A 26,095-nucleotide genomic window follows, 5' to 3' on the forward strand; every position below is an offset into this window, starting at 1 on the left:
TGAAAACTGCATAACACTGAATTGTGTGGAGAGAACAACAACAATGGTGTTAAAATGGTGAATAAACATAATTTGAAAGAATCCATTAAATATCTCCTTTTCTCATCTTCTCTTGTGGTTTTTGTAAGTTCTCTATATTCTTTCACATTCTTCAATAATAATTATTATTATTACAATCTTTAAAAAGTCATTTAAATGAAGCAGGATTTGTAGGCATTTTTAAGATTAAAGGAAGGAGATAAATAGCAATAATTTCAGTGTCAGTGGAAATGTGTTTAAAAGATGCTTTTCTTCAGTCAACCAAGCTTTGCTAGGGGAATGCAAAAGCAAAAAGAAATAGAGAAGAAGAAGAGGCCGCTTAGCAGGAAGAGTGGGTGAGGGAGGTGAAGCTATGGAGAATCAAAGGACCAGCCAGCAAATAGTATGATTTAGCTGGAAAAGACATAGAAGGAAGGCAGAGACCTGGGAAAGATGGTCGGAAAGACTGAGCCTAGCAGGACCAGAGAAATAAAATGAGTGGAAGTTTTGAGGTCAAACCCGCTTGTGTCTCTACTCTGGCAGAGTGCCTGAGGGCAAATGGAGTGTCCTAATTTACACAATGTGAACAAAACTACCCATTTTGCAGCTTGCATTTTGTGAACAAATTAAAGATGATGATGCCTGGAAAGCACCTGTTGTACCACAGAGCTAAGTCACTGTACTTTATGGCTAATTTTAAATTTTGGTTGTCTTCAGCCTTGCTCTCTCTGGGGTCCCAAGAAACCTTACAGAAGAAGTGTTACCTTCCCCTTATAGAAGAACCCCAACTTTGCCAAAGAGGCTCCAGAGAGATAGGAGCTATGTGGCTCTCCACCTAGGAGAGCCAGCAGGGCTAGAGGGCCCTTATACAGTCGTATCAGGAAGAGGATAAAGAAATTAGTTTTAAACCTCCTTAGTACTCAGCAGTATTTTTTGGAATGATAGAATAAGTGAATGCATGTATGAATATATAAATGTTAATTCTTTTGGGTGAACTTTAGAACAATATAACCTGAAATGGCTTTTCTTTTCAGTCCTAAAGGTCACCCTGAGATTTATTTAAAATCATAGCTGTGGAAGATTTTGGAAGTTTTTGATGGCAAAGTTAAGACTTCTCTGTGGCAAGGCTAGCCATCCACCAAAGAGCTACATGAGAGTGTTCCACTTCAATGGATTTACCATGATCCAAGTGTGGCTGTTTGAGTGCCTGCAAGAGTCTTGCCAGTGCCTCCCAGCTAATTGGACTCAGGGGCACTGATTTGTGCTCTGGTTTCATTTTAAATTAACAATCTCAAAATTTCCAATAAGCTCTCAACACTGGCAAAGAGTTCTACCATATTTCTTCAGTAAGCTTGCCCTCCCACTTTCTGACATGACTCACGTTACCGTCTCTGTTCAGAACCTCTCTTACCTTGTACCTGCCTATATACTCAGCAAGTAACTGTGCCTCATCCTCCCCTTGAAAAAAATTGAAACATTCCCTTAACACCATCAAAACCTCTCTCTTTCTTGAACCCACACCCAGCCACCCCTCACTTCTTGCTCCTCTTATTGAACTGAGAAATGGCCTTTCCTCCTAGCAAAGGAAATTGACACATTCTCTTGATCTTTTTCCATTTTACCTCCTCAAGGACTTCAGTCTCCCCCGTATCTTCAGCATCTCCCTCTCTACTGGGCCATTCCATCAGATGGTGAACACATCTCCTGACTCGACCTCACCCACTGACATCTTGAGAACTCTCATCCAGGGCATCTCATCTCTTCCAGTCAATCACTGTCTATATGTCCCATCTCTGAATTTGTAACTCCAGCTAAATCTCTCTTCTCAGGAGAGAATATGTGTATTTGACTGCCTCCTGACATTTCAGGGCATCTCAAAGTTAACATGGTCCTCTGAATAGTCAGTCTGCTCACCTTACATAAAAGCCATTTCTCACCCCAACTTCTCTAACTCTGTAAAGAGTCACTATTAGTGACTTTTCACTTCTTCTTTTCACTTCTCTTTCACTTCTTTTGCGAACTGTTACTAGAGAGCTTCCTTACTAGTCTTCTTGTTTCTTATCTTGAAAAATCATAGTACTTCTCCACTTAAAACTCCTTTTGGTCTTCTCATTGCATTTTAAATAGCATATAAACTTGTTAGCAGCTCCACCTCCAAAGACTGGCCTGTGCCCTGCCTCCCCCACCTCATCTTGGGCCACTCTCTCACATGGAGTAGAAGAAATGCTTCTTTTCCCTTCTGTGTTACATTCTATTAGCTGAGTGCCAAAGCAACATATCTTTTACTCTCTTTGTCTCTAAGGTAATAGAACAGAATTTTCCAAGTTTGATTTCATGATCTCAGGAATACACAAAGCCCAGATGTTTTTACAATAATTTTTGTTTTGTTGTTCCAATAGTGTGGAGTAAGGAAAAAGCAAATAATATAAGCATATCCTGGATCTTGGCCACCGTATGATCCACTATTACCACATAATTTTAATGAACACAACCTATTTGTATTTATCAACAAATGCATTGAAAGTGTAATCATGAAATAACACACAAAGTTTTCAGCAATTGTTTGGAAAGAAAAAAACTGGTGGGAGAATTGGGTCTTTACATGGTATATGGCAATCTAAATATGCTCTGGAGCAATATGTTAAAAGTTTGCTCTGCCCACTGATATTTTGTGTTGATCTCATCTTTGAATATATCAAATAGCAACCATTGATTATGTCTATACAGTTTTAAGTAGCATTATAATAAAAATAATTTGTTGGTGCTAGGTTCCCCAAAGAATATATTAACCTTTAAAACTTGTTAATATACTAAACTTTGAAAAATTTTATAAAGGAGATTTTAGAGAAAACTATTCTTTCAATTTTTTTTTTAACTTTTTAAAATTAGTTTCAGAGGTAGAATTTAGCGATTCATCAGTTGCATTTAACAGCCAGTACTCATTACATTACATACCCTCCTTCTTGCCCATCACTCAATTATCAGTCCCCACCACCCACCTACCCTCCAGCAACCCTCAGTTTGTTTCCTAGAGTTCAGTGTTTCCTATAGTTTACTTCCCTCACAACTTTCATCTTATTTTATTTTTCCTTCCCTTCCCCATGTTCATTTGTTTTGTTTCTTAAATTCCACGTATGAGTAAAACCATGTATTTGTCTTTTTTCTGACTTATTTCACTTAATATAATACCCTCTAGTTCCATCCACATCATTGCAAATGGCAAGATTTCATTCTTTCTGATGGCTGAGTAATATTACATTGTATATATACCACATCTTTATCCATTCATCTGTCAATGGACATCTGGACTCTTCCCATAGTTTGGCCATGGTTGCTACTGTAAACATTGGGGTGCAGGTGTCCCTTTGAATCACTGTTTATATCCTATGGATAAATATCTCATAGTGTAATTGTGAGGTTGAGGGGCAGCTCTATTTTAAATTTTTTCAGAAATCTCTATGCTGTTTTCCAGAGTGGCAGCATCATATATTTTTTAAACTTTTGCTTTGTTTTGTTTTGAATGAACAACCCAACCTCTCTCTAAGACTGAGACCGAGACTCCCCAGAGTTAGGCTACAAGAAAAAACTAAGTTCCTGGCATCATGAGGTACTCAGAATCCCCCACTCATCCCACCCCAAACAACTGAGGTAGTTTATATAGGCCGTGCTTGACTTTCCTTTAGGATGAATTCTCTTCTAGAAAGCCACTTGTGTAAAAGGTCTCCTAGCACCCATCCCTCAGTCCTCATGCATAGATGTTCCTTATAACAACTTGGGCCCAGCTTGGGATCTCCACTATCCTGGCCTGAAGAATGAATACATGAAAAATAAATGAGTAAACAAGCAATTGAATGAAATGAAGTATTCACCCAACAGCAGAAAAGCTGTTGCTTGTTCACCATATGATTTGGAGAAAAAGTATTCTTTTCTTTCCAGATAATAGAAGATAGATTCAAGGTAGAAAAGGATAAAGGGAAAGCAAAATCTCCCAAGGAGAAGAAGACCTCAAGTGCCAAGATTGCCAAAGGAAAGGGAAAGGATCAGCCTGACACAAACACAACAGTGAAAAAGACCACGCAGTTAAAACGAAGGGGAGAAGAGGATGACACTAAACCTTACATTGGTCAGTGAGATGCTCCTCCTGTGGGTTACCTTTCACTTCCTGCCTTCCAGTCTACAAAGTAACTTGAGAAATCATTTCAATAATGATGCTTAATCTTTCCCAGGCTTTTCACTCTTTATGAAACCAGAAATCACATACTACCCATGATACCCTCATAGAAAAATATTGCTTTTTGCAATTCATTTATGTTTCCAGCAAATATTTACTTAGCTCGTATCTTGCTGTGGGCACATTTTCATAATGCAAATATAGGATGAAATAACAAGCGGATTGTGCCACCAAGTAGCACTACCTTGTTTAGGACATTTTTAAAAGTCAGACATAATTATGAGGCAACCTAGAAAGTGATTATTGTAATGAGTGAATTACGGTGGTGATAAAATCAGACCAGTTAATTTGGGACTCACACAGAGCACACAGCTTCCTGACCTGACCCAACTTCTATCCCTATTAGCTTTCCTTAGAGAAACTAGAATTTCCTTTTATTTTTGATTATTGATGTAAAACTGGTTTGATCTGTGCAGGCTGTGAATGATTCATTGCCACCTACACTTGAACCCAAATGGAGCTTCCTGTTACTATTTGCATCTCATTGAGATGCGAGGGCAGGCATGCCTTCACATTCTTTATCTCTTGGATTCCCCTGACATAGCTCTGCTCTAAATCCACAAGACTTAGAAACCATGATATTATGGATTCCATAGGCAATATCAACACAGATTTGTTTAGTTATAGAAGAAAAAACATTACTTAAAAATTAAAAGTTTGTACGTATTGCATTACTTGTAAATTTAATGGGCTATTGTGGGATTTAACGTTTTCATGTACTATCCAGCATGAATAATAAAGTACAACAATTGTTTTTACCTCTCTGAATCTCACAGTCTGGGAGAAACTCATGCTTTAACATTAATAAAACAATGTAACCAGGACTAAGTAGGTGAAAAAAATTTTAGGAAAGTGTACAATTTATATTTTAAAAATTTAATACAAGAAATATATCATTGCTCCATAACCCATAACCCATACTCAGTATTCACACCTATTGACGTAAATACACAGAATACTTTGGTAGGGGGCACGTCCATATTCGATATTTCCCTCTCCTGTAAACACCTCTACTTATAAAATACCACAAAAAGCTGCAGCTACTCGTAATTCAGGAGTAAAGCCAGATGTTGCTCAAAAGAGATTGAACCAAAAAAAAAAAAAAATTACAGCCTAAGCCTTTTTCTCTTTATAAAAACCCAAGCACACATTTTTCCATGAGCACAGGCCCCGTGTATGTTTGTCCTTCTATTATGACTATATCTCATTTACAAAAGTGATTTAATATTTTGTAAAATGGCCACAGCCTTCTTACTGGAAGGGTAATAATGAAAACCAGTCAACATGACTGCATTCCAGCCAACTGGACTGTTATTGGCGAGCCAGAGGTATTATAAACGCATGCATAATGTATGTAGCCATCGAACTGGCGGAGTGCAACCTGTTCTCTTTTAAAATGACGGCTGTTCTTCTTTATGGTATTTTGACCAGACGATGAGCCAGATGATGGTGCCCAACATTACATTATAGTTGTGGGCTTCCACAATCCTCAGCTATTAGCGATTATGACTGAGCTTGGCATTCCCATAAGCAGCGTGATTAAAATATCTTCAGAGAATTATGAACCTCTGCAGACACACCTGGCAGCAGTTAGCCAACAGCAGGAAGTTCTTCTTCAGCCAGAAGGTATGCAGTCTGCTACACAGCTTACTGAATCTTTCAATATTATCCACTGTCTGTAAAGTACAAATAGAATTTTCTGTCCAAAAAACAGTCATACAATACATTCATTATTAAATCCTTTTAAGACTTTGATTTGCTATTTATTCTGCTTGCACTAGCCAGGTGCTGTAAATTTTGCAAATTAAAATCATATTCTGTTTATATCCTTGTGCAGCCAGAGAGAACTTGGACTGTGGGGCAGAAGACTTGGTTATCTATGTTTCTCGGGAACATTTAACAGATAACTTTTACCTAATGTGTGGGCTGCGCAGATCAACTGTAGATAATGTGTTCTTCCAGATGCTACTATGGTCACCACATGGCCCAAGGAAGGTCATAGCCTTGGAATCTTGCTCTGATTTGCTTCTGGCTTATTATAATAAACCACAGAGGGCACTCTTTAGACCAGGAAGCTGTGGGGTAAAGTCCCATCCACACTATCATTCAGTCATTTGGGGCCACAGGGTCTTCATCTTAAGGGAATTGTGCTGGGATGCCACTGTGGAAAGGGAACTGAAAGCTACTATATATTTTAGGTAATAGGACAGGGATTCGGTGTGAGCCTGTGTGACCTGGAAGTCCCAAGATTTTCTGCCATATGTTGTTGTTTTTATTGTTATTTATTAATAATGTCATTTGCAGCATTTTGTAATCTACACAACCACATCCCAATTTCTAGAACACTGCATTTTAAAAATTTGCTGTTCCAAATTAGAAATTACTACCACTGATGATAATAAAAGCTATCATTTATTAGGACTGAGCTCACTGCTAAGGGTTTTAAGTGCATTAATTTATGTACTTCCCACAACCAGCCTCCGAAGTATGCTTTATTACAGACAATCCCCAACTCACGATGGTTAGACTTAGTTTTTCAACTTTATGATGGTGTGAAAGAGGTACACATGCAAGTAGAAACCGTACTTCAAAGTTCGAATTTTGATTTTTTTTTTTTTTCCTGGACCAGCAACATGCTGTATGATCCTCACTTGTGACCCTGGGTGGTGACAGCTCCCAGTCACCCATGTGATCACAAGGGAAAACTGACAACTTTCTGTACCCACACAGCATTTCTGTCTCTCACTTTTTGTACAGTATTCAATAAATTACATGAGATATGCAACGCTTTATTATAAAATAGGCTTTGTGTTCAATGATTTTGCCCAACTGCAGGCTAAGATGAATGTTCTGAGCACATTTAAGATAGGGTAGGCTAAGGCACAATGCTCAGTAGGCTAGGTGTATTATATGCACTTTCAAATGTTCAATTTACAATGTTTATTGGGATATAACCCCATCCCCATTGTAAGTCGAGCAAGATCTGTTTTTCCATCTTACCAAAAGGACTCGTAGCCTAGAGGCAGCTATTAAGTAAAAGAGTTGAGATTCAAACCCAGCTGCTCCTGACTATCTCAAAGGATAGTTGTAACATTAAAAATAACTTATTATTGAAGCCTGTGAGAACATATTCCATAAGTGCATAATCTCTCTGTAAAAACTATTGAGTAATATAGAAATAAAATCACCAAAAAATACAATTTATAATAGAATCATGAGATCTTAGTAGTAGAACCAATTTAGGTATAGGTGTAAAAACACATAAATATTTTAGGCGAAATTTCGTGTGTAACTCTATGGGAACCTGTCATTATTTTATAGTTAGAGCATAAGTGCCCAGGGAAGCCTGTAGCTAGTTGAATGTGACCAAAGTTAACTGAAGCATCTCATTGATCCCGTCGTTTTTTAGCCATGTAGCAAGAAGAATTGGAATAACAGCATGTCTAACCAGTTACGAAACCAGCACAATGAGATGGTCAAAAAGTGATTTGGCAGAAACACTGCTCCCACAGAGATGCAATCTAAGGGTGATGGAAATATCAAACATATTTAGCTCCTCTAATGTGTGACCTTATCATAATGCTTCTGGGCCTCAAGTGTAAAATGAAGGGGAAGGACAAGCTCATGTTTAACATAAATTTTAAGTAAAATCCCCTGGTTTCATAAGTGTATAATCAAGTTCAAAATCTTCTCAAAATTATATTTCTTTATCTGCCTTTTCTGCTACCGCATAGACATCTTGCAATGTGTATAACTCACTGTGTCCACTTAAAGTGGGAAGAAATTCAACATTCTCATTCTGTTGTATTAAAATGTTGCTATAATTAGACATAGAGGCCGAGAAACTGAAGAAAGAGAATGCCATAAGAGAACTTCAAATTTTCTGGAAGTATCTGGAACCAATCCTGAATAATGAGAAACCTGAAACAAATCTCTTTGATGTTGCTCAACTTGAATACATGGTCAAGGCAGATAACTTTCCTTCCGACTGGGCAGACAGCGAGATGATGGTTAGTACATGAATTTGTGAGAGTGCCTGGTTTGGACATGTGGTAATGTGGTTCCATTTATCATATTCATTTATTCTACAGACTTTAAGCACTGACTATGTACATAGCTTTGTGCTAAACTCCTTTGTCTTCAAGACAGTGATAACACTGAATGCCCAGTGATGGTAATAGCCTGGTTCTTTAGCTTTTAGTGTATGAATTAATGGCAAAGAATAAGAGGGAGATGGAGATGAAGGATGGTAATTCTTTTATTTGGTGGCATGTGGCTTTGATTCATACTTCAACCATGTTCTTGGCAGTAGAGTCTTGATATTAATAATAATTACATGTTAATTGTGAAAATAGTAAATTTTTACAGTTTTTCAAATTACATTGTCTTTATTTTTTTAAATATATCAGCTCAACACATTGTTTTTCTAGGTTCTTAATTGTATTGCCCAAATCGCATTTTTAATATAATATATTTGGCCTGCAAAGTCTATCTAATAGGTGACTTGGCCCCACCCCAACAATTAACAGGCGTTTTCTGAGAGCATTTACTGGTCCTTGCTATTAAGGATCTTACAGAAAGCCATGACCAAAACCATGGAACAGAGGAGCAGTGTCCAAGGTGCTATACACTTACGTGCTCAGTGATGTGAAACACACTCTAAATATCCTATTAACTCAGAAAAAGAAGAAATAGGATGCATTGAAGAGTAATAGCAAATGCTTGATCCACAAGGGTGTTTTTTAAAAGAAGGTTGAGTGACTACTTCTCATGGATGTTGTGGAAGATATCCAGGCATCCCTGTTACACAAAACCTCCCAGGTCTCTTTCTGGTTGACCACCCCCCGCCACCGTTCCAACAAACAGAGGTCCAGGAGTTGGAGCATGAACATTTCTCGCTATGAGAGTCCCTCATTGTATTACCTTGAGGTGGATGCATACATGGTGAAGTAAGTAAAACTCTGAGGAGGGGGAGACCCCGATTTGAACCTTGAAGGATGGACAGGATTTGAATAAGTAACAATATACAGATCAGTTTGAGTTATTAAGACTGTCAACACAAAGAATTAGATGTCACTATGTAGAAACAGAACGCTGAAGCCTGATACCTTGCCAAAAGTACGTATAAATATTAGCCTGGACCTCTACATGGAAAAGAAGCTGAGCATAAAGATGCTGTGGCTGAAGGCAGAGCTTCTTCTAAGCAAAACTGGTTACTCCAATCTCCCTTGGCTTGACCTTTTTGTACCCCCTCATCTAGATACCTTCATCTTTCCTGCTTTGTCTTTCACTCTTCTGCCTCCTAAGCCTGAGCTCAGAAAAGAATGCACCACCCTCTGCTCTTTACTGTTTCATGTCACACCATCTCAAGAATCTTTATACATTTTGGTTCAATAGGGCACAGGAGATAGATCACAGCCATACAATGCCTGAGCCATAATTCAGAGGAATCCATAAAAAGAGTATTCTAAGGCAGCCTCAAACGAGTACCTTTTGCTCTTGCTCTAGCTAGAAATACCAGTTATGGTAGAACGTTCCTGACCTCAGAACTAGAAAATTAACATCGAGGATGTCTAGTTGGTCCATGAAAGTAATGGTCAGGAATGAAAACATTCAGTCATCTAGGGAGCCATTTATGGCTGTGCTGCCTAGCTGGACACACTGATCTCCTATCAATCAATTTGCAAGTATTTGTTGAATATCTTCTTTATGCCAGAGCTGTGGTCTGGGTCCAACTGCAGTATTTTTTTTTAGAGCCCAGGTATGCCTCTATAAGGTATGATTTGTGAGTGAACAACCCAACATTGAGGCTGATGGGGAAAGAGAGCCTTGAAAACAGTTCAGTAATGGAATTGGGTTCAAAAAGAAAGGCCATGGGGCTTAATATTGAAGAACAAGGTTCACATTAAAATTTGGATCACTGGAGAAACATGAAAGTAATAAATCTACTTCTTGTAGAAATCGACTGAATACATCATGTGCATACATGATGTCACATACTCAGCTATATATGTAAGTTGGTAATGGCCTCACATTCAAAGCAGAAGCCAGCCAAAGAATCTTCTTCCTCTCTGGAAGAAGGAAAGCATTAGTACCTTTGTCTGCAAACAAGCAGGCTATATTTCTGCTGAACCAAGGTAACGAAAGCTTTACATCAAATAAATGCCCATCAAGAAGTGCTAACTGCTCATGTAAGACATCTGCAACATCTCAAGTTAAGACCTTGGTTGCTGAAATAATTTTCTGGCTTTTAGCATGTGATTTGCTGTTGGATTTAAAAATGAATAAACTGGTTAAGCTAAGGGATCAGAAGGGGCAGAAGTCCTACCATATTTCTTACAAATACAAACAAAAATGTGTTTCTGTGCCAGAATTTGGGTGAAGACTAGCAAGTTGGAGCTTAACTGAGGAATACTCAGTCATAGAGTAGGCAAGTAAAGCCCAGCCTGGCAGCTATGCCTGGAAGATGGGCAGAGCCTGGCATCTCCCTGGACACCCGCCAGACTGTGATTCACTGTCCCCTACTCCCCCTATTACCCCCCACCCCCACAAGAAGCTATCTTATCCTACTTTCTTCAGATCTAAGATGAGCTCACTTCACCCTTCTTTGCCTTCAGGCAGGCTGACCTAGTGATAACAGTACTTTTCCAGTTCTGGAAATAAAAGCCCAGGTAATTGGGGTATCTGATCTACAATTTTCTTGAGAGAGAACAAAACTTGTGGTGGGTATTAGATAGACAAGCAGAAGACTAACTATTTCATAGCGGTTTTTTCCTCTGAAGGTAGCACAGAAGAGATATTGAAATGACCTATCTAATATATTGTTTTAGAAATTGGGACATCAGAATATATATATAATTTCACATTGCTGAAATTAATGAACAAGGTGTTTTTCACTTAGTTGAAGCATTAGATTCTCACAGTATTAGGCAGCCATATGGCCCTCCAAGGGGAAGAATCTGCATTATGGTGAACAAGATGGACAAGAAGGGTTTAACAAATGAAGACTCACTCACCATGGCTGGAGTTCAGTGGTTTGGGGAGATGCTTGATTTAGTTACTAAGAGAGAAACCATACATCTGATTCCAACAATATAAAACTAATAACTAACTGTCATTAATGCTCTCACATGTAGCTGGAGTTGGGTACTGACATTTTTGAAAATATTGCCTGTTTGATGTATGACACCCTGGATTGGAAGAGACAGCATCAGCACTATTTGGAGAGCATGCAGCTTATCAATATCCCACAAGTGGTTAATGAGAAACCTATCTTGGAAGCCACGTCAATTACTGAGGTAGGCATGTTCTGGAATGTCTTTAGTTGACTAAACAATAAACTGAACAGATTAATTTTCGTATTTGTCAAACACAGGGAGGAAAAATTTCCTAAACACTTGTTGGAAGGAAATACTGCCTGCAGGGATTTAAGCGGTGAGGGTGGGAACAAGGAGAAGGCCCCCCAGACACAGCATTAAAGGGCACCTAGGTGATCAGGGCTTTGTGAAGCTCCCTAACTACTTGCCACATTCAGGGTTGATGATGATAGAAGCCACTTTCAGCCCCTCGCACAATAAATAACACCTAGAACAAAGAGGCCATTGATAAATGAATCACGCTGTCTCTTTAGCACCTACTGTGTGCTAGCCCTGGGCAAGGTGTTGGCAATAACGAACAAGACTCATCCTCTGTCCCCCTCATTGAGGTTAACTTTTAAAGAGGATGGCAGTCATGTTAACAGTGGTTTCAACATAGCATGATGAGTGCTGGGAGAACAGTCAGCTCAGCCTGCAGTAGAAATGCTAACCATGGCACCTAACCTGATCTGGAAAGGAACAGCGAGGGAGAGGGAGGAGTCAGGAAAGCCTCACGCTGCGGGGTAAGTGATGTGGTGAAGGCTACGTATGAATTGCCTACAAGGAAATCCCAGTGGAGGAAGGGACAGAGAATAGGGCCCTTTTTGCCCTATTCTCAATAAAGGGGCAAAGACATGGGGTCAAAGGAAAGAAGTATTAAGGCACAAGCCAGGACTACCGGGTAGGTCTGTGCTCCTAGGTAGTATGTGCAAAATGAAGAACACCACCACGAACACCCACTGGAGCATGGAGACAGATGTCCTTTGGTGCTGACTTAAAGAGTCTGGGTTGTATCCTGAAGGTGATGGAGAAGTTCTGAAGGACTCTAAGAGGGGGAATGGTTTGATTCTGAGTCACCCAGGGACCAGTGCCTCATCTCCCCATGCCTTTCCTGGCTATTGCTAAATGGGCTCTGTTAGGAAAAACTTCTGAAAAGTGTCCATACCCATGAACTTCTTCCCTTCCTCAGATCCTAATATTAGCCAATGATTTTTTGTGGTGTGAACATAACCATACAATCTCAGAATCCCGTCAGACCCCATCATACCTGCATCTGATGAAAGCATCTCTCAGCTGAAATCTCAGTCAAAAATTTCTCTTTTTGAAATTTTTCTACTTATAGGCTCCACAACCTGTTGCTCCAACACTTGGCAAGAAGAAAGCACAGAATGAGGAATCACAAGCCCCAACATCAGGCATGTATGAAACCTGAAGACCAACACCGTAAGCTGGTGCTTTAAGGAATACTGACTATCTTCCATATTGCCTTCAGACATCCCTCCACCTACACATTCTGCTTTTATTAGTGCACAGTGACAGTTTAAATTTATGGATTAAATTTTGATGGAAGAAATGGAGAACACATCTTTTTTTCTTAAAGGTTTTATTTATTTATTTGAGAGAGAGAGAGAGCATGAGTGGGGGGAGGGCAGAGGGAGGGGGAGAAGTAGACTTCCAACTGCAGCCAGGAGCCCGACATGAGGCTTGATCCCAGGACCCAAGATCATGACCTGAGCCGAAGGCAGATGCTCAACGGACTGAGCCATCCAGGAGCCCCTGGAGAATACATCTTAATTGAACAGTGATATATTGCATGTTTTACAGCAGCCTTTGTCTTCACAACTGAAGTAGACATGAGGTATTATAATGACTTGCTGAATCCAATTCCAGAAGAATTCATCTCTGTGCCTCTGATACTGCATTGTATACTGGAACAGGTAGGTGGATACACTCCCAGACTTTTTCCCCAGGTGGGTAACCTTGAGTCGGTCATTTTATCTCTCTTTGCTTTTCGTATTAACTATTTTAAACTACACACATAATACCTGAGTGTATTCTCCTTCACAAAGATTATAGAACACTTCAGATAAAAGTAAAGTTTATTTTGATCATCTGCTTTAGTGCCTTTTCTTTTGCTATGCTCTGGAACAATTTATCTAACCTTCCCTGACGTTTCAGTAGACATATCCTTTCAACTATCTGTGTTTGGTGTCATTTTAATGGACAAGAAAGAGGAGATAGACAGGTGGATAGGTGGTTAATGGTCTTTAACTTCAAAATTTCTTCTATACTTGTAGGTTTAATCAGATTTTTCTCTTTCTGAAGCCAAGTATAGTTAGTTGTTAGTATTTTTTTAAGTAATCATGCCCATTGTATTTGCTTTCAATATCATATAAAGTTCTTTATTCACTTTATATGCATTTTTAAAATTTCCTTGGCATCTCCTTATGCTCCTTTTCTATGACAGATGCTATTTATTTCTCCTCTCTATTTTTAAAGAAATCTTATTTATTTATTTATTTATTTATTTATTTATTTATTTATTTGAGAGAGAGAGAATGAGTAATGGAGAGGGGCAGAGGGAGAGAGGGAGAGAAGCAGACTCCCTGCTGAGCAGGAAGCCCCACATGGGGCTCCATCCCAGGATCTGGAGATCATGACCTGAGCCAAATGCTGACACCTAACTGACTGAGCCACGCAGGTGCCCCTCCCCTCTCTTTTCTTGATCATAGTTGTCAATAGTGTATCTATCGTATCGGTCTTTTCAAAGAATTAGCATTTTCCTTCATTGATCAACTCCTTTCTACTTTTTGTTTAATTAATTTCTTCATTTCTCTTTATTATTTCTTTCTTTCTGATTTCTTTGAGTTTATTCTGCATTTCATTTGAATCAAAAAGTCACTTTATTTTCAGGCTTTTTGCATTTCTTAAGTCTATACATTTCCTTTTGAGTATTTCTTTGGCTGCATCCTGATGTTTTCAATCTATTCAATTCTAAATCTTTTATTTTAATTTCTGTTGTTTATTGTCAATTCCTAATTGTATTGCATTATGGTCAGTAAACATGGTTTGCATGTTAAAAAATGTTTTTAAATTTCCTGAGCTCCCTGTGTGACATGAGGTACGTGGTCAATTCTTGTGAGTCTCCTTAATGTATTTGAAAAGAGTTGTTCTAAATTAACTCATTTAATCCTTATAACAACCTTATGAAGAGAAATTATTTTTGTTCCCCATTTTACAGATAAGGAAACTGAGGCATAGAAAGGTTAAGTAATTTGTCCAAGTAGTAAGTGTCAGAAACTGCTTTTGAACCTAATCAGTCTGAGTAGAAAAAGTATTTTGATGGTGTTGCGTTGTTGTCTTCTTTCTTCTAATGTTGCCGAGAAATCTCATGCCAATCTAATACTTTTTCTTTGTAGATAATCTGTTTTCTCTCTCTGGCAGCTATTAGAGTTTTCTCTTTGTAATTCATAAAACAAGGCTGTGTCCAGGGGCAGCTTTTTTGTTTCATCATTGTCATTAGCAATCTAAAGGATTATAATCTGGTTTCTGATTACATTCTGAATAAAATCAAAATTCCTTACACTGGAAGACCCTAAAAATATGGGTCTGAGCTGATCTGGTCTCATCTTCTGCCTCTCTCTCTCTCTCTCTCTCTTTCTCTCTCTCTCTCTCACACACACACACATACACACACAAACACTCTTACTACTCATCATCTATATAGGCTTTCTAGGTTTTCCTCAACAGCATTGCTAAATTACACTATAGCTTTTTACTCCAATTTCTTTTCCCATAAAGTTTTGCATCCACACGTCTGCCTGGTGAATACTGCTTGTCATTCAATGCCCCATGGAATTGGCATTCCTTAGCCTTACTCTCATCCCACCTGATCCAAAGGAAACAGCTGACAACACAGAGGGCTCTTTTTTTTTTTTTAAGATTTTAATTATTTATTCATGAGACACACACAGAGAGAGGCAGAGACATAAGCAGAGGGAGAAGCAGGCTCCTCGCAGGGAACCTGATAATGGGACCCGATCCCAGGACCCCGGGATCACGCCCTGAGCAGAAGGCAGATGCTCAACTGCTGAGCCACTCAGGCATCCCCAGAGTGCTCTTTATCACTCACTTTGTTTTAGCTTCTTATGAACAACTGCTCTTCTTAAAAAAACTTATTTGTTTTCTGTCTTAACTTCTCTCTCTCACTAGAACATATGCTCCATGTAAGCCGGGACTTAATCTAATCTTGTTTACCGCTGTATGCCCAACACACTATGACCACACCTAACCCACAGTAGATACTGAATTTGTATTTGCTGGATTAAATATATCCTCAAATATTATTTTTTTCTATTGATTTATCCTTTTATTAGATGGATGTTGGAACTTCTGGCTTTCCCTCCATGTCTTTGACATTTTCTATCAGTTTGATCTTTTTTGGGAATTCCAGCATAACTCCCAAATAATTCATTCTTCAGTGGAGTCCAATCTGCTTTTGAAGTTTTTTTTTCTCAAAAATAGATGTATTTAATTTATAAATTCTCCAATCTCTTTTTAGAACTGTCTTCGTCCTTATTGCTGGGAAGTAACACATTCTTTTTTCTCTCTGAATATTTAAATGTTCATTTAAAGTCCTGTTCAGACTCTATCATCTCTTTCATCTCCAGTATACATTTTTATGTCTGTTGACTGCTTTAGTTTTCTAACCAATTAGATAAGCACACTCACAGTTGCTTTTCATTACTCCATAAGGTTTCTGGAAGACCAGTAGTTTTATTACATCAATAAATTTGTAAAAGCTGGAAAGCCCTATAGAGCTTGCAGTATCATCATTTTATTTATCTTTCTTATTTTATTCAATTCAATTCAAAGCAACATTTATTAACCACCTGCTATATTAGGCACCAGCTGACAACCTCAGTTCCTGACACGTAGAAGGCAACCAATAATAGATACATTTTTGATTGAAAAAAAAAGTTTAATAATGGGATGAAAAAATTGAAGTATAAGAGGAATGGGATAGGATTTTCTAAGGCAGGATATTAGAGTTTAACATTTCAGAGGCAGAACAGTTTTGAGTGATCTTTGTGATTAGAATGGGTTTAAGAGATGATCGAATATAGAGAATGGAGATATGAATGGCTCTTTTGAAAGTAAAGAGTTGACAAAAGGTGAAGGATGGGAGACTATTTTGTTATCCATCCAGCGCAGTGGTTTTCAACAGTAGCTGATTTTCCCCCCAGGGGACATTTGGCAATGTCAGGATATTTTTGGTTGTCACAATTGGAGAGGTGATACTGGCATTAAGTGGATAGAGACCGGGAATACTGCCAGTCTCCATTGCATAGAACAGAACTCATGACAAATAACTGTCTAATTCAGAATGTCTTAAGTTCCAAGGTTGAGAAACCCTGTAAAAGGATGTGAAATCACAGAGGATGATTACAAGATTTAAGGTGAAGAGAAAGCAATACATTAGGTGCCTACCTTGATTACATTTCAACTTTATTTACCATATAGAATTGAACAGCCATTTAATCTTTCTAGACCTCAGTTTTCCCATATAAAGGAGACTATTACTCCTTACTGATCTCACCGTCTATCACTCTCTTGAAGAGAAAGAATGAGGACTTGACCTCACCCTAGTTCTTCCCACTCAGCAGCCATCAGCTGGCACCAGTCACTAACTTCACTCACTCTAGCTCTTCCTCCATAAAATTAAGATAATATCTACTCCACAATGTTGCTGTGATGCTTAAATGAGATAATGTATGAGAAGATGCTCCATGGAGTGTTGGGCATATGTAGGCATTCAATAAATACTGAATCCAAAGGTGTGAGTGGTTTCGAGTGCTTTAAGAGAAAGAACAAATCATTAAGGAAAAAATTTCTTATATTGTTATTTTGATGTCCTTCATCGTAAATTTTCCTGTTTACCATTTGTGTTTTATGCTACCTATTCTAATGCATACATTAAAATTACATCTACTTTAATGCCTGGTTATAAACATTTCCTCTTTTATTTTGGTAATCACAGTCACTTTGTGTAATCACTGTATATTATTGCTAGAAACTACCTTGTCTTTACTCAGAACAATGGAAATACGTTATCAGTAGAGAGCTGACCATCAAACTGACTCCTCCCACCTGTTTGTTTGAACAGGTTGTGGCAACTGAAGAAGACCTTGTCCCGCCTAGACTGGTACAGCCGCCCCCCAGAGCAGATGGGTTGGACCACAGAATCGCAGCTCACATTGTGTCCATCCTGCCTTCTCTCTGTCTCACAGAGAGGGAGAAAAAGGTCAGAAGGCATGAGATAGCCAAAGAGCTTGCATGCTTTGAAAAAGTATGGATTCTCTTTTTAAGTCACTTTATTTCAATTTGAACAGAATCTCCATGAAATATTCTTATCTGAAGAAGAAAACGAAAGCAAGGCAGTGCCCAAAGGCCCTCTCCTACTGGACTATCATGATGCACATGCCCACAAGAAGTATGCTCTAAAGGTAATAATAATCAGGTTACCCGAGGAGACGTGATGCAAGAAAGCTTGTTTGTAATTAATTATTCAGTTGGAGAAATTGCGGTTAGATAGTTTTACCAGTGGGATTAAAAGTAATATTCAAAAGAGACACCTGCTTGCCAAGTGAGACCTTAGGAAATACAGGTGCATACGGGAGCAAAGAAAACTTCTCTAATTATATAAGTCCAGGTAACCATTGCACTGAAAGTGAGTACACCACATTTGCATTAAGACCTTCAAGTTATTTGCCTTAAATACCTTACCAATGTGAAAAGCAAGTGGAAGCCAGAGAGGAACCTCAGAAGGGAGAGATGAATATAGGTGAGACTTTGGCAGTTCATCACGGCGAATGAAGAATCCATCGTTTCTGTGCACCAGGAACCTCTGGCAAAGTGAGAACGAGCTTTTTTGACCTTTAGCAAAATACCAACAGTTTGTCTTCCCCAATTACCATTGATTTCCCCTGTTTCCAAATAATGAGAGGGAAGGGTATCAGGTTTTGCCTTCTCCATATGCATAAGGCACCTGACAGCTTATCCAAATGTCTTCTGTCATGTTGCTCTTTTTCATCAGAACCAAAAGAATTTTGACCCAGTTCAAATTGAGCAGGAGATGCAGTCCAAGTTGCCACTGTGGGAATTCCTTAAATTCCCCCTGCCCCCGCCATGGAACAGCACTAAACGTCTAGCTACAATCCATGAGCTCATGCACTTCTGTACAAATGGTGAGTACATTCTCTGTCTTAGCTTAAACTCATTCGTTTATGGTCATATGTGCTTCTTAAGATTACACTCCTATTAGCGAAAATGTTTTGATTATTGAAAGACCTTTCAGAGGCTGAGGTGGGTATTTTGATCCTCTTACCTCGAATAATGTCATTAGCAATGGTATGCTGGCTCTGGTGCATAACATTCTTCAATTTGATGCACTGGCTTTTCTTTCCACCGCGTTTCCACGACAAGAATAATCTGTTTCTTCCTTCCTTCTCCTCACTCCCCACCCCCACATCCACTCCCTGACATCATTGCGGGAGACATGGTGATCCGCATCCCAGGTGAGAGCACAGAGTCGAGAGCCCCTGGCCGTGGGGTGCCCACAGTGTGTTGATTCAAGCTCACCTCCTCCCACAGGAGGAGGGGCCATTTATGTTCTTTGAGCACCGAGGAAAGAGAGGTAATTCTGAGAATCTAAAATCAGCTTCTCCTTGTAGAGTTTACTGGGATTTTTAGATACAGTCATTTCCTTAAAGAACTTTATTTCCAGGGGCGCTTGGGTGGCTCAGTCCATTAAGCGTCTAACTTGGGCTCAGGTCATGATCCCAGGGTCCTGGGATGGAGCTCCCTGCTCAGTGGAGAATCTGCTTCTCCCTCTCCCTCTGCCCCTTCCCCCACTCATGCCCCTTCTTTGTCTCTCTCTCAAATAAATAAATAAATAAATAAATTTAAAAAAAAACTGAATTTCCACTTGAGACAATCAGCAGATACATTCCTACTTATGAGAAGGAATATGAAATTGCATAGACATCTTTATTCAACAAGAAAGTATTTGCCCTAGAAAATAGGAAAACACCTCATTTCATTTTTCACCCTAAGTGAATCATGAAATATTTTCTTCTTGATTTCTTCTTTGATTTTTAAGTAGGCATAATGAAGAAAACAACAAAATCTTTTGAATACTATCGTACCATCACCTCATGGAAAAGCAGGGTAAAGCCTACCGGCCTGGATATGTGGAGACTGTTGTTTACATAACAGCTCTGTGTCTGATGTTCCTGAGAATGTCTGTCCTTTGTCTGCATCCTGCCACACACCACCTCTCCTGCCTGTGGTATGACTCCATGCTCTTCCACTTCGTCCTACACACAGAATGGGATTCTTATTTCTGTTGCTACTGTTGCAGTGTCACATATCCCGCTTACGTGTCTGTCCCAAACCCATGCTCCTCCTCCTCTCTCCTTCTCTCTATCAGCACTTCATACTTAACAGATCCAAAACCAAACTCCTGACTCCCCATACAGTCCTCCGTATGTCAGTAAATGGCAACTGTTTTCTTCCAAAATCTTAGAGTCATCCTGATTCCTCTTGGTTTCTTATGTCCTACAACCAATCCCCCTACATCCTCACTGCCATGCCAGCCTAGTCCATCATCACCTCTCACTTGGATTATTTCAATAGCTTTCCAGTTGGGCCAGAGGCTTTCACCCTTTTATCTCGTCTTTTCTTCATGCAATAATCAGAACCATACTTCCATAAGAGGGATCCATGTACCCTCTTAACTCAGAATTCTTTAGTGGCCACCTTGACACTCAAAGTATGATTTATTCTGTTCTGCCACCCATCTTCTGAGCTCATCACCTGTCAAGCTCTCATCGTTCTACTCCACTCAATCTGCATTGGCCTTGTTGTGATTCCCTGACCCTGTTGGTCAATCCCTTGCCTCAGGATCTTTGCACTTGCTATTTCTCCTGCTTCCATTCCTTTTCCAGATATTCATAGGACTTGCTCTCCCACTTCCTTCACATTTTTGCTTAATTGTTTAGAGGGTTTTTCTCTGACTACCATATATATATATATATATTAGTCTCCCTAACTGCTATAACTTTTTGCCCCTTCATCTGGCTTTATCCTTCTTACCACCTCTGATACGGTATACACTTATCTGTTTACCCTGTTTCCAACCACCAGAATGGATACTCTGTAAAATCAGAAGATCACCGCTTAGTTTACCGCTGTGTTCCCAGCTTTTACTATGTAATCCTTGACAACTAATATGTGCTCAAAAGGTGTTTGCAAAATGAATGAATGAGCAAACTTTCCTTAATTCTGTAGCTTTTACCTGTTCCCTGTCTCTCTTTAGAATTTCCTCATTTTTTTTCTAAAGAATCATCCCTGTGTCCTCATTTCTATTGGAGAAAAACTGGAGTTTACCCCAGAATCATTGCTCTACCACAATCATTTTACTTTCCTCATTGAAATTTCATGATTATTTGATAATATTTATCTCCCACCCCTCTACTCTGAACTTCTAAAGTGTAAGAACCTAATCTTTTCTTTGAATCTCAGGGACCCATAACAAAGCCTAATACACAGAAAACAAAAATGAGTGAGCAAGCAAGTGAGAGAGGGAGTGGGTGAAGGGATGAATAAACGCTGTAAGACAATAAACGCACAAATAAATAGGGCCAATTGAAAGCTGATAACCTATGAAGAGCAATTATGCAAAGTACTATACCAGTTCAAGTGGGTGAAAAGAGGTCTTTTCTGAGCTCTAAGGAGTAGTAATAGATACTGAATATAACAGTGTATGTTAGACACAAGTGAGTAATTTTTTTTTGCTTCAAATTATAACAGTAGCAAAGGTGCTTTTGCTTAAAAATGATAAGTTTAAAACATATTCAACTGATATGGTACCCTGGAGAGTCCATGTAAATTAATATTAATACACCTACTACTGATTAAGGTATGAAGTAATTTGTGAACATTATCTTGATAGATTATATCGTGATTGTGCAGCTTTCTTATTATTAGGTACTTTCTATATTTGTTGCAGAATTGTGGAACCCATGTTTAAAGTCAGGTCAACATCCATCATGATGTAAATCCCTTGTCATTGCAGTGGACAGATCCCCCTGGCCACCTCTCTCTCAGCCCTGTGCCATGTGGTAGTAAGAGCATTCCTAGCAACACAGTTCTTGCTTTCTTACAGAAGTCTTGAGCTGGAATGAAGTAGAACGAGCCTTCAAAGTGTTTACTTTTGAAAGCCTGAAACTCTCTGAGGTTAATGAAGAAGGAAAGCTAATACCTTCTGAGATGATGTATGGAACAGATTCTGAGATGTTCAACATACCGTGGGACAACCCTGCCAGATTTGCTAAACAGATAAGGCAGCAATACATCATGAAAATGAGCACCCAAGAGGCCAAATGCCAAACAGGTACACTACTTGGAGGAAACCAAAGGATTTCTTATTTTATGATTGTTGATTTTTCTAGCATTGTACCTAATGGATTCTCTTTAAACTGACTAGATACTGAAACCAAAGACAGAATTTTATTTGTGGATCACAATTGGTCAACACCTATGCAAGAGAATGAAATCAGTAAAGAACCTTATGATGATCATCAGTCTGATTCTAATAATAGAAAGCATCCTGACCCAAACAGTAAGGAACCCTTAGACCCTGACAACATAGAGCTGTCAGTGCAGAAGACCAGCTTGAAGACTCAGGCCCAGGCTGGGCCTTCAGGTGAGTAAGTGTGTGTGTGTGTGTGTGTGTGTGTGTCGACACTATTATACAATGATTAACTCCAAAAATGATTCAAGAAATATTATCTAAATTTAAATGTCTCCTTATTTCAATTAAAAGACTGTTTAATATCTAAGTTAAAATTAAACTTTGCTCTTGAGTATTATTATTATTGATTTTTAAAATATCCTAAGGCCTGTTAGTCCACTCTTACCTCAGTAAATATAGTGAGGTCCACATAATTAAAACTTTCCTCATTAGCATTTCATAAGGTTATTGTGATTATATGAAAAAGTTATTAAAAATTACCTGCAATTAGATAGTGAACTACCCACTACAGAGTTGAGTACAAAATCATTGCTCAGTGAAGAACAATGATTCCCTTTCTCTCTTCCTTAAAACTCAAATAATGACTCTTACTCTAGAATATACCATCATAAATATTGTTATATTAGGAGATATATATGCATAGGAGACTGTTAGGCTAAATTTATTGAGCTATCTTATGCATAGATGTCATATTAATTACCTAAAATACAGCTGTTCATTTCCTGCTTTCAACCGTCAATGTCTCCCTACTAACTGAACCCAATTCTTTGGTCCGCTGTACATGCTTCTCTAGTAGTACTAAATTTCTTTCCCGTAACTTTCCACTTTTTCCCTTTTGATCACTCATCCTGGCTCTAGCCAAAAAGAATTAGGCTCTATTTCTTTCACACAGCCTGCTGCTTTCAATTGCTGTGTCTGAGTTCTCTTTTTGATTACAACTAGACTTCAGTGACACTTCCATGAAGCTTTGTTAGATGTGTCCATCTTGAAATGGCTCCCTTAGCATTCCCATGGTCATAATTAATCTGTGTTTCCTTTATGGCATTAGTTATCATTTTCTACTACTTATTACAGTTATTCATATGCTTATAGTAAGTTTCCATAGTACTATAGCTTCTTAGAGGTCACAGGTATGCTTATCTTTAAAATATTAACTATATACTGGACCACAAAACAAGTCTCAGCAAATTTTTCACAGGATCAAAATTACAGAATGTATTTTCATACCACAGTAAAATTGTGGTGGACATTAGTTACAAAAACTAATGAGAAAATGCCCCAATTTTTTTAATTCGTTTTTTTAAATTTTTTTATTTTTATTTTTTTTAATTTATCTACGATAGTCACAGAGAGAGAGAGAGAGACAGAGGCAGAGACACAGGCAGAGGGAGAAGCAGGCTCCATGCACCGGGAGCCCGACGTGGGATTCGATCCCAGGACTCCAGGATCATGCCCTGGGCCAAAGGCAGGCGTCAAACCGCTGTGCCACCCAGGGATCCCGCCCAAATTTTTAAAAAGAAAAAATCACAATAGAAATTAGGAAATATTCAAGTTGAATGGCAAGGAAAACACTAAATATCAAAATTTCTATAATGCAACTAAAGCAAGGGATACTCACAAAGAAGCTCACAGCTTTAAATGAATACATTTTAAAAAAGAAAACTAAAAATTAATTAGCTAAACATCAACCTTAAGTTGTTAGTAAAGATGAACAAAATAAGGGTGCCTGAATGGTTCAGTCCGTTAGGCATCTGCCTTCCGCTCATATCATGATCTCTGAGTCCTGAAACAGATCCCTGCATTGGCTCCCTGCTCAGCGGGGAGTTTGCCTTTCCCTCTACCTCTGCCCCTCCCTCCACTTGTGCTCTCTCTCAGTCTCCCTCTCTCTCTCTCTCTCACTTTCTCTCTCTCTCAAATAAATAAATAAAAGCATTAAAAAATAAAGATGAACAAAGTAAATCCAAATAAAATGAAAGGCAGAAAATAAGAGTAAACTATTGACATAGAAAATATAGATGTAATAAGGAAGAACAAATTCTACAAAAGTCTGGTTCTCTGAAGACTTTTAAAATTTGATAATTCTTTTTAATGAAAGTCTGACTATAAAAATGGGTAGCACAAATACCCATATTAGGAATAAAACCATATCAGGAATAAAAATAGAGGATATGAACAACTTTATTCTGCTAAATTTAAAAATGAAATGAGAAAATTACAGGAAAAGTATATCTTACCAACAGTGACTCAAGAAGAAATAGAAACACAAATAGTGTTGCAATCATTTAAATAAATTAAATCAATAATTAAAGATCCTCCTAAATAAGATACGCCAAACTCAAATGATCTTATTTATTAGTGATACCAAACACTCAAAAAAGAAATAATTCTAGTCTTAAAAATTATTTCCAGAAATAAAAATTGAATATCATCCCTACTCATTGTACAAAGTTAGAATAAACCTTATAATAGAACTGTCAAGGATAGTATGACAAAAGAAAATTATTAATCAAACTCATTCATGAACATACATGCAAAAATCCTAAATAAGTAAACTGATCTAGCAATATACAAAATGATAATAATACATTACAAGTTGTTTTTATAACAAGAATATAGGAAAAATATTGTTAAAATCAATATAATTTATCAATACACTAGTGAGAAAAATGATATAATCATCTCAATGGATGGAGAAAAAGCACTTAGAACTTAGCAATTTGTGAAAAAAAATCTTAGCAAACTAGCAATAGAAGGAAAATTTCTCTACCTTTAAGGTTTATTCTTAAATTACTACAACAAACATTATATATCAAGATGAAAAGTTGAAAGATTTCCCTTGACACCAGGAAGCTATCTACTAAACACTTGTATTCAGTATTACATTGGAGATGCTAGCCAACTCAGTAAGGCAAGAAAAAGAGATAAAAGTGTGAGGTTTGAAAAAGAAGAAACAAATGCTATTATTTGTAAATATTGTGTATGTAGAAAACCTGAAATAATCCACAAAAAATCAGGATTAATATAATAGTTTAAAAAGGAAATCATGGTTATAAAAGACACACTTAAGATGTCTGCAGTGCTGGATCTTTTCTTTCTCATTATCCATTACATTAAGCATTTATGTTCTATGAACTCCTCTGTGTGTTTTATAATCTATAATTTTTTAAAGCATTAGAAAAAGAATAAGTCGTCAGTGCCACAAGAGAACAGATGTTAAATCAGTATTGGCCGGTCATCTTGCCGTTTTCACTTATTTAGATCGACGAAGTAGAATTAGGGAAATCTGCTTGCTTATTAGTAAAGCAGGTAAGTGAGGGCAAGGGAGACAGAGGAGGGCGGGAGATAACATTTATGTAATATTGCCCTGCTATATTCCAAGCATGTTAAGACATTTTACACATATTAACTGGTATTTAATATAAACCTCAAGTCTGTGAGTAAGAATTATCCCAATTCTAAAGATGAAGAATTGAAGACTCAGAGGGATTAAGTAACTTGTAGGAAATCAGGATTCCAACAGAGAGCTAACTCCAAACCAATGCTCTCTCCACTGTGTCTTGTGGCTTCCTCAGTTCCAGAAACTCCTTATCTGGTGGTTTGGTCATACAGTTTCTTCATGCTGATACTTAACCTGATTTTGTTATCAAATGAGTTGATTCCTTATTTCTCTATTCTAAGTTCCCCTACCTATTAGCCTAGTTCACAAAAATAATTAAGCCAAATAAGTTCACCTGGATGTTATGGCTTCAGTGCATCCTGTGGGAATGTAAATATAGGACAAAGAAGTCACTTTGTGTTAACATGGATCCAGAATAAACCAGGAGAGATATAAGGCCTGAGGTTTTTTTTCTTTGTGTTTTGTTTTTTTCTTTAGAGCAACTGGTGTATAGTTTTCCTCAGGCAACTTTTGCCACCTGGTGGTCAAACCACATAAATTGGCATTCCAGATCCTGGTGGAAAAGAGATGATTAGAGCCACTCTAAATTGTCAAGGCTAAAAATGCTAGTGTATCCTAGAGGCTGAGCAATCCTGAGAAATAAGCTCCCACAACCTGTAAGGGATCCTATGTGGTCTATGTTGATCTACATCAAGAAACTCTTAGAGTTGGACAGG

General features: G+C 38.2%; 1 protein-coding gene across 4 annotated transcripts in view; it reads left to right on the forward strand.

The window, feature by feature from the left end:
- Positions 1 to 26,095, forward strand: part of SPAG17 (sperm associated antigen 17) — a 219,701-nt gene that overhangs the window by 72,594 nt on the left and 121,012 nt on the right. For all 4 annotated transcript variants that reach the window (XM_072769595.1, XM_072769594.1, XM_072769598.1 and 1 more), the window contains 11 exons: positions 3,955 to 4,141; positions 5,681 to 5,875; positions 8,078 to 8,259; positions 11,386 to 11,547; positions 12,728 to 12,800; positions 13,210 to 13,322; positions 17,552 to 17,689; positions 17,778 to 17,891; positions 18,482 to 18,632; positions 21,614 to 21,841; positions 21,935 to 22,153. In XM_072769595.1, the coding sequence (XP_072625696.1) occupies positions 3,955 to 4,141; positions 5,681 to 5,875; positions 8,078 to 8,259; positions 11,386 to 11,547; positions 12,728 to 12,800; positions 13,210 to 13,322; positions 17,552 to 17,689; positions 17,778 to 17,891; positions 18,482 to 18,632; positions 21,614 to 21,841; positions 21,935 to 22,153 (1,762 nt within the window). The remainder of the gene's footprint in view (positions 1 to 3,954; positions 4,142 to 5,680; positions 5,876 to 8,077; positions 8,260 to 11,385; positions 11,548 to 12,727; positions 12,801 to 13,209; positions 13,323 to 17,551; positions 17,690 to 17,777; positions 17,892 to 18,481; positions 18,633 to 21,613; positions 21,842 to 21,934; positions 22,154 to 26,095) is intronic.

This window comes from Canis lupus, chromosome 12, assembly GCF_048164855.1.
Source record: "Canis lupus baileyi chromosome 12, mCanLup2.hap1, whole genome shotgun sequence".
NCBI classification, from domain to species: domain Eukaryota; kingdom Metazoa; phylum Chordata; class Mammalia; order Carnivora; family Canidae; genus Canis; species Canis lupus.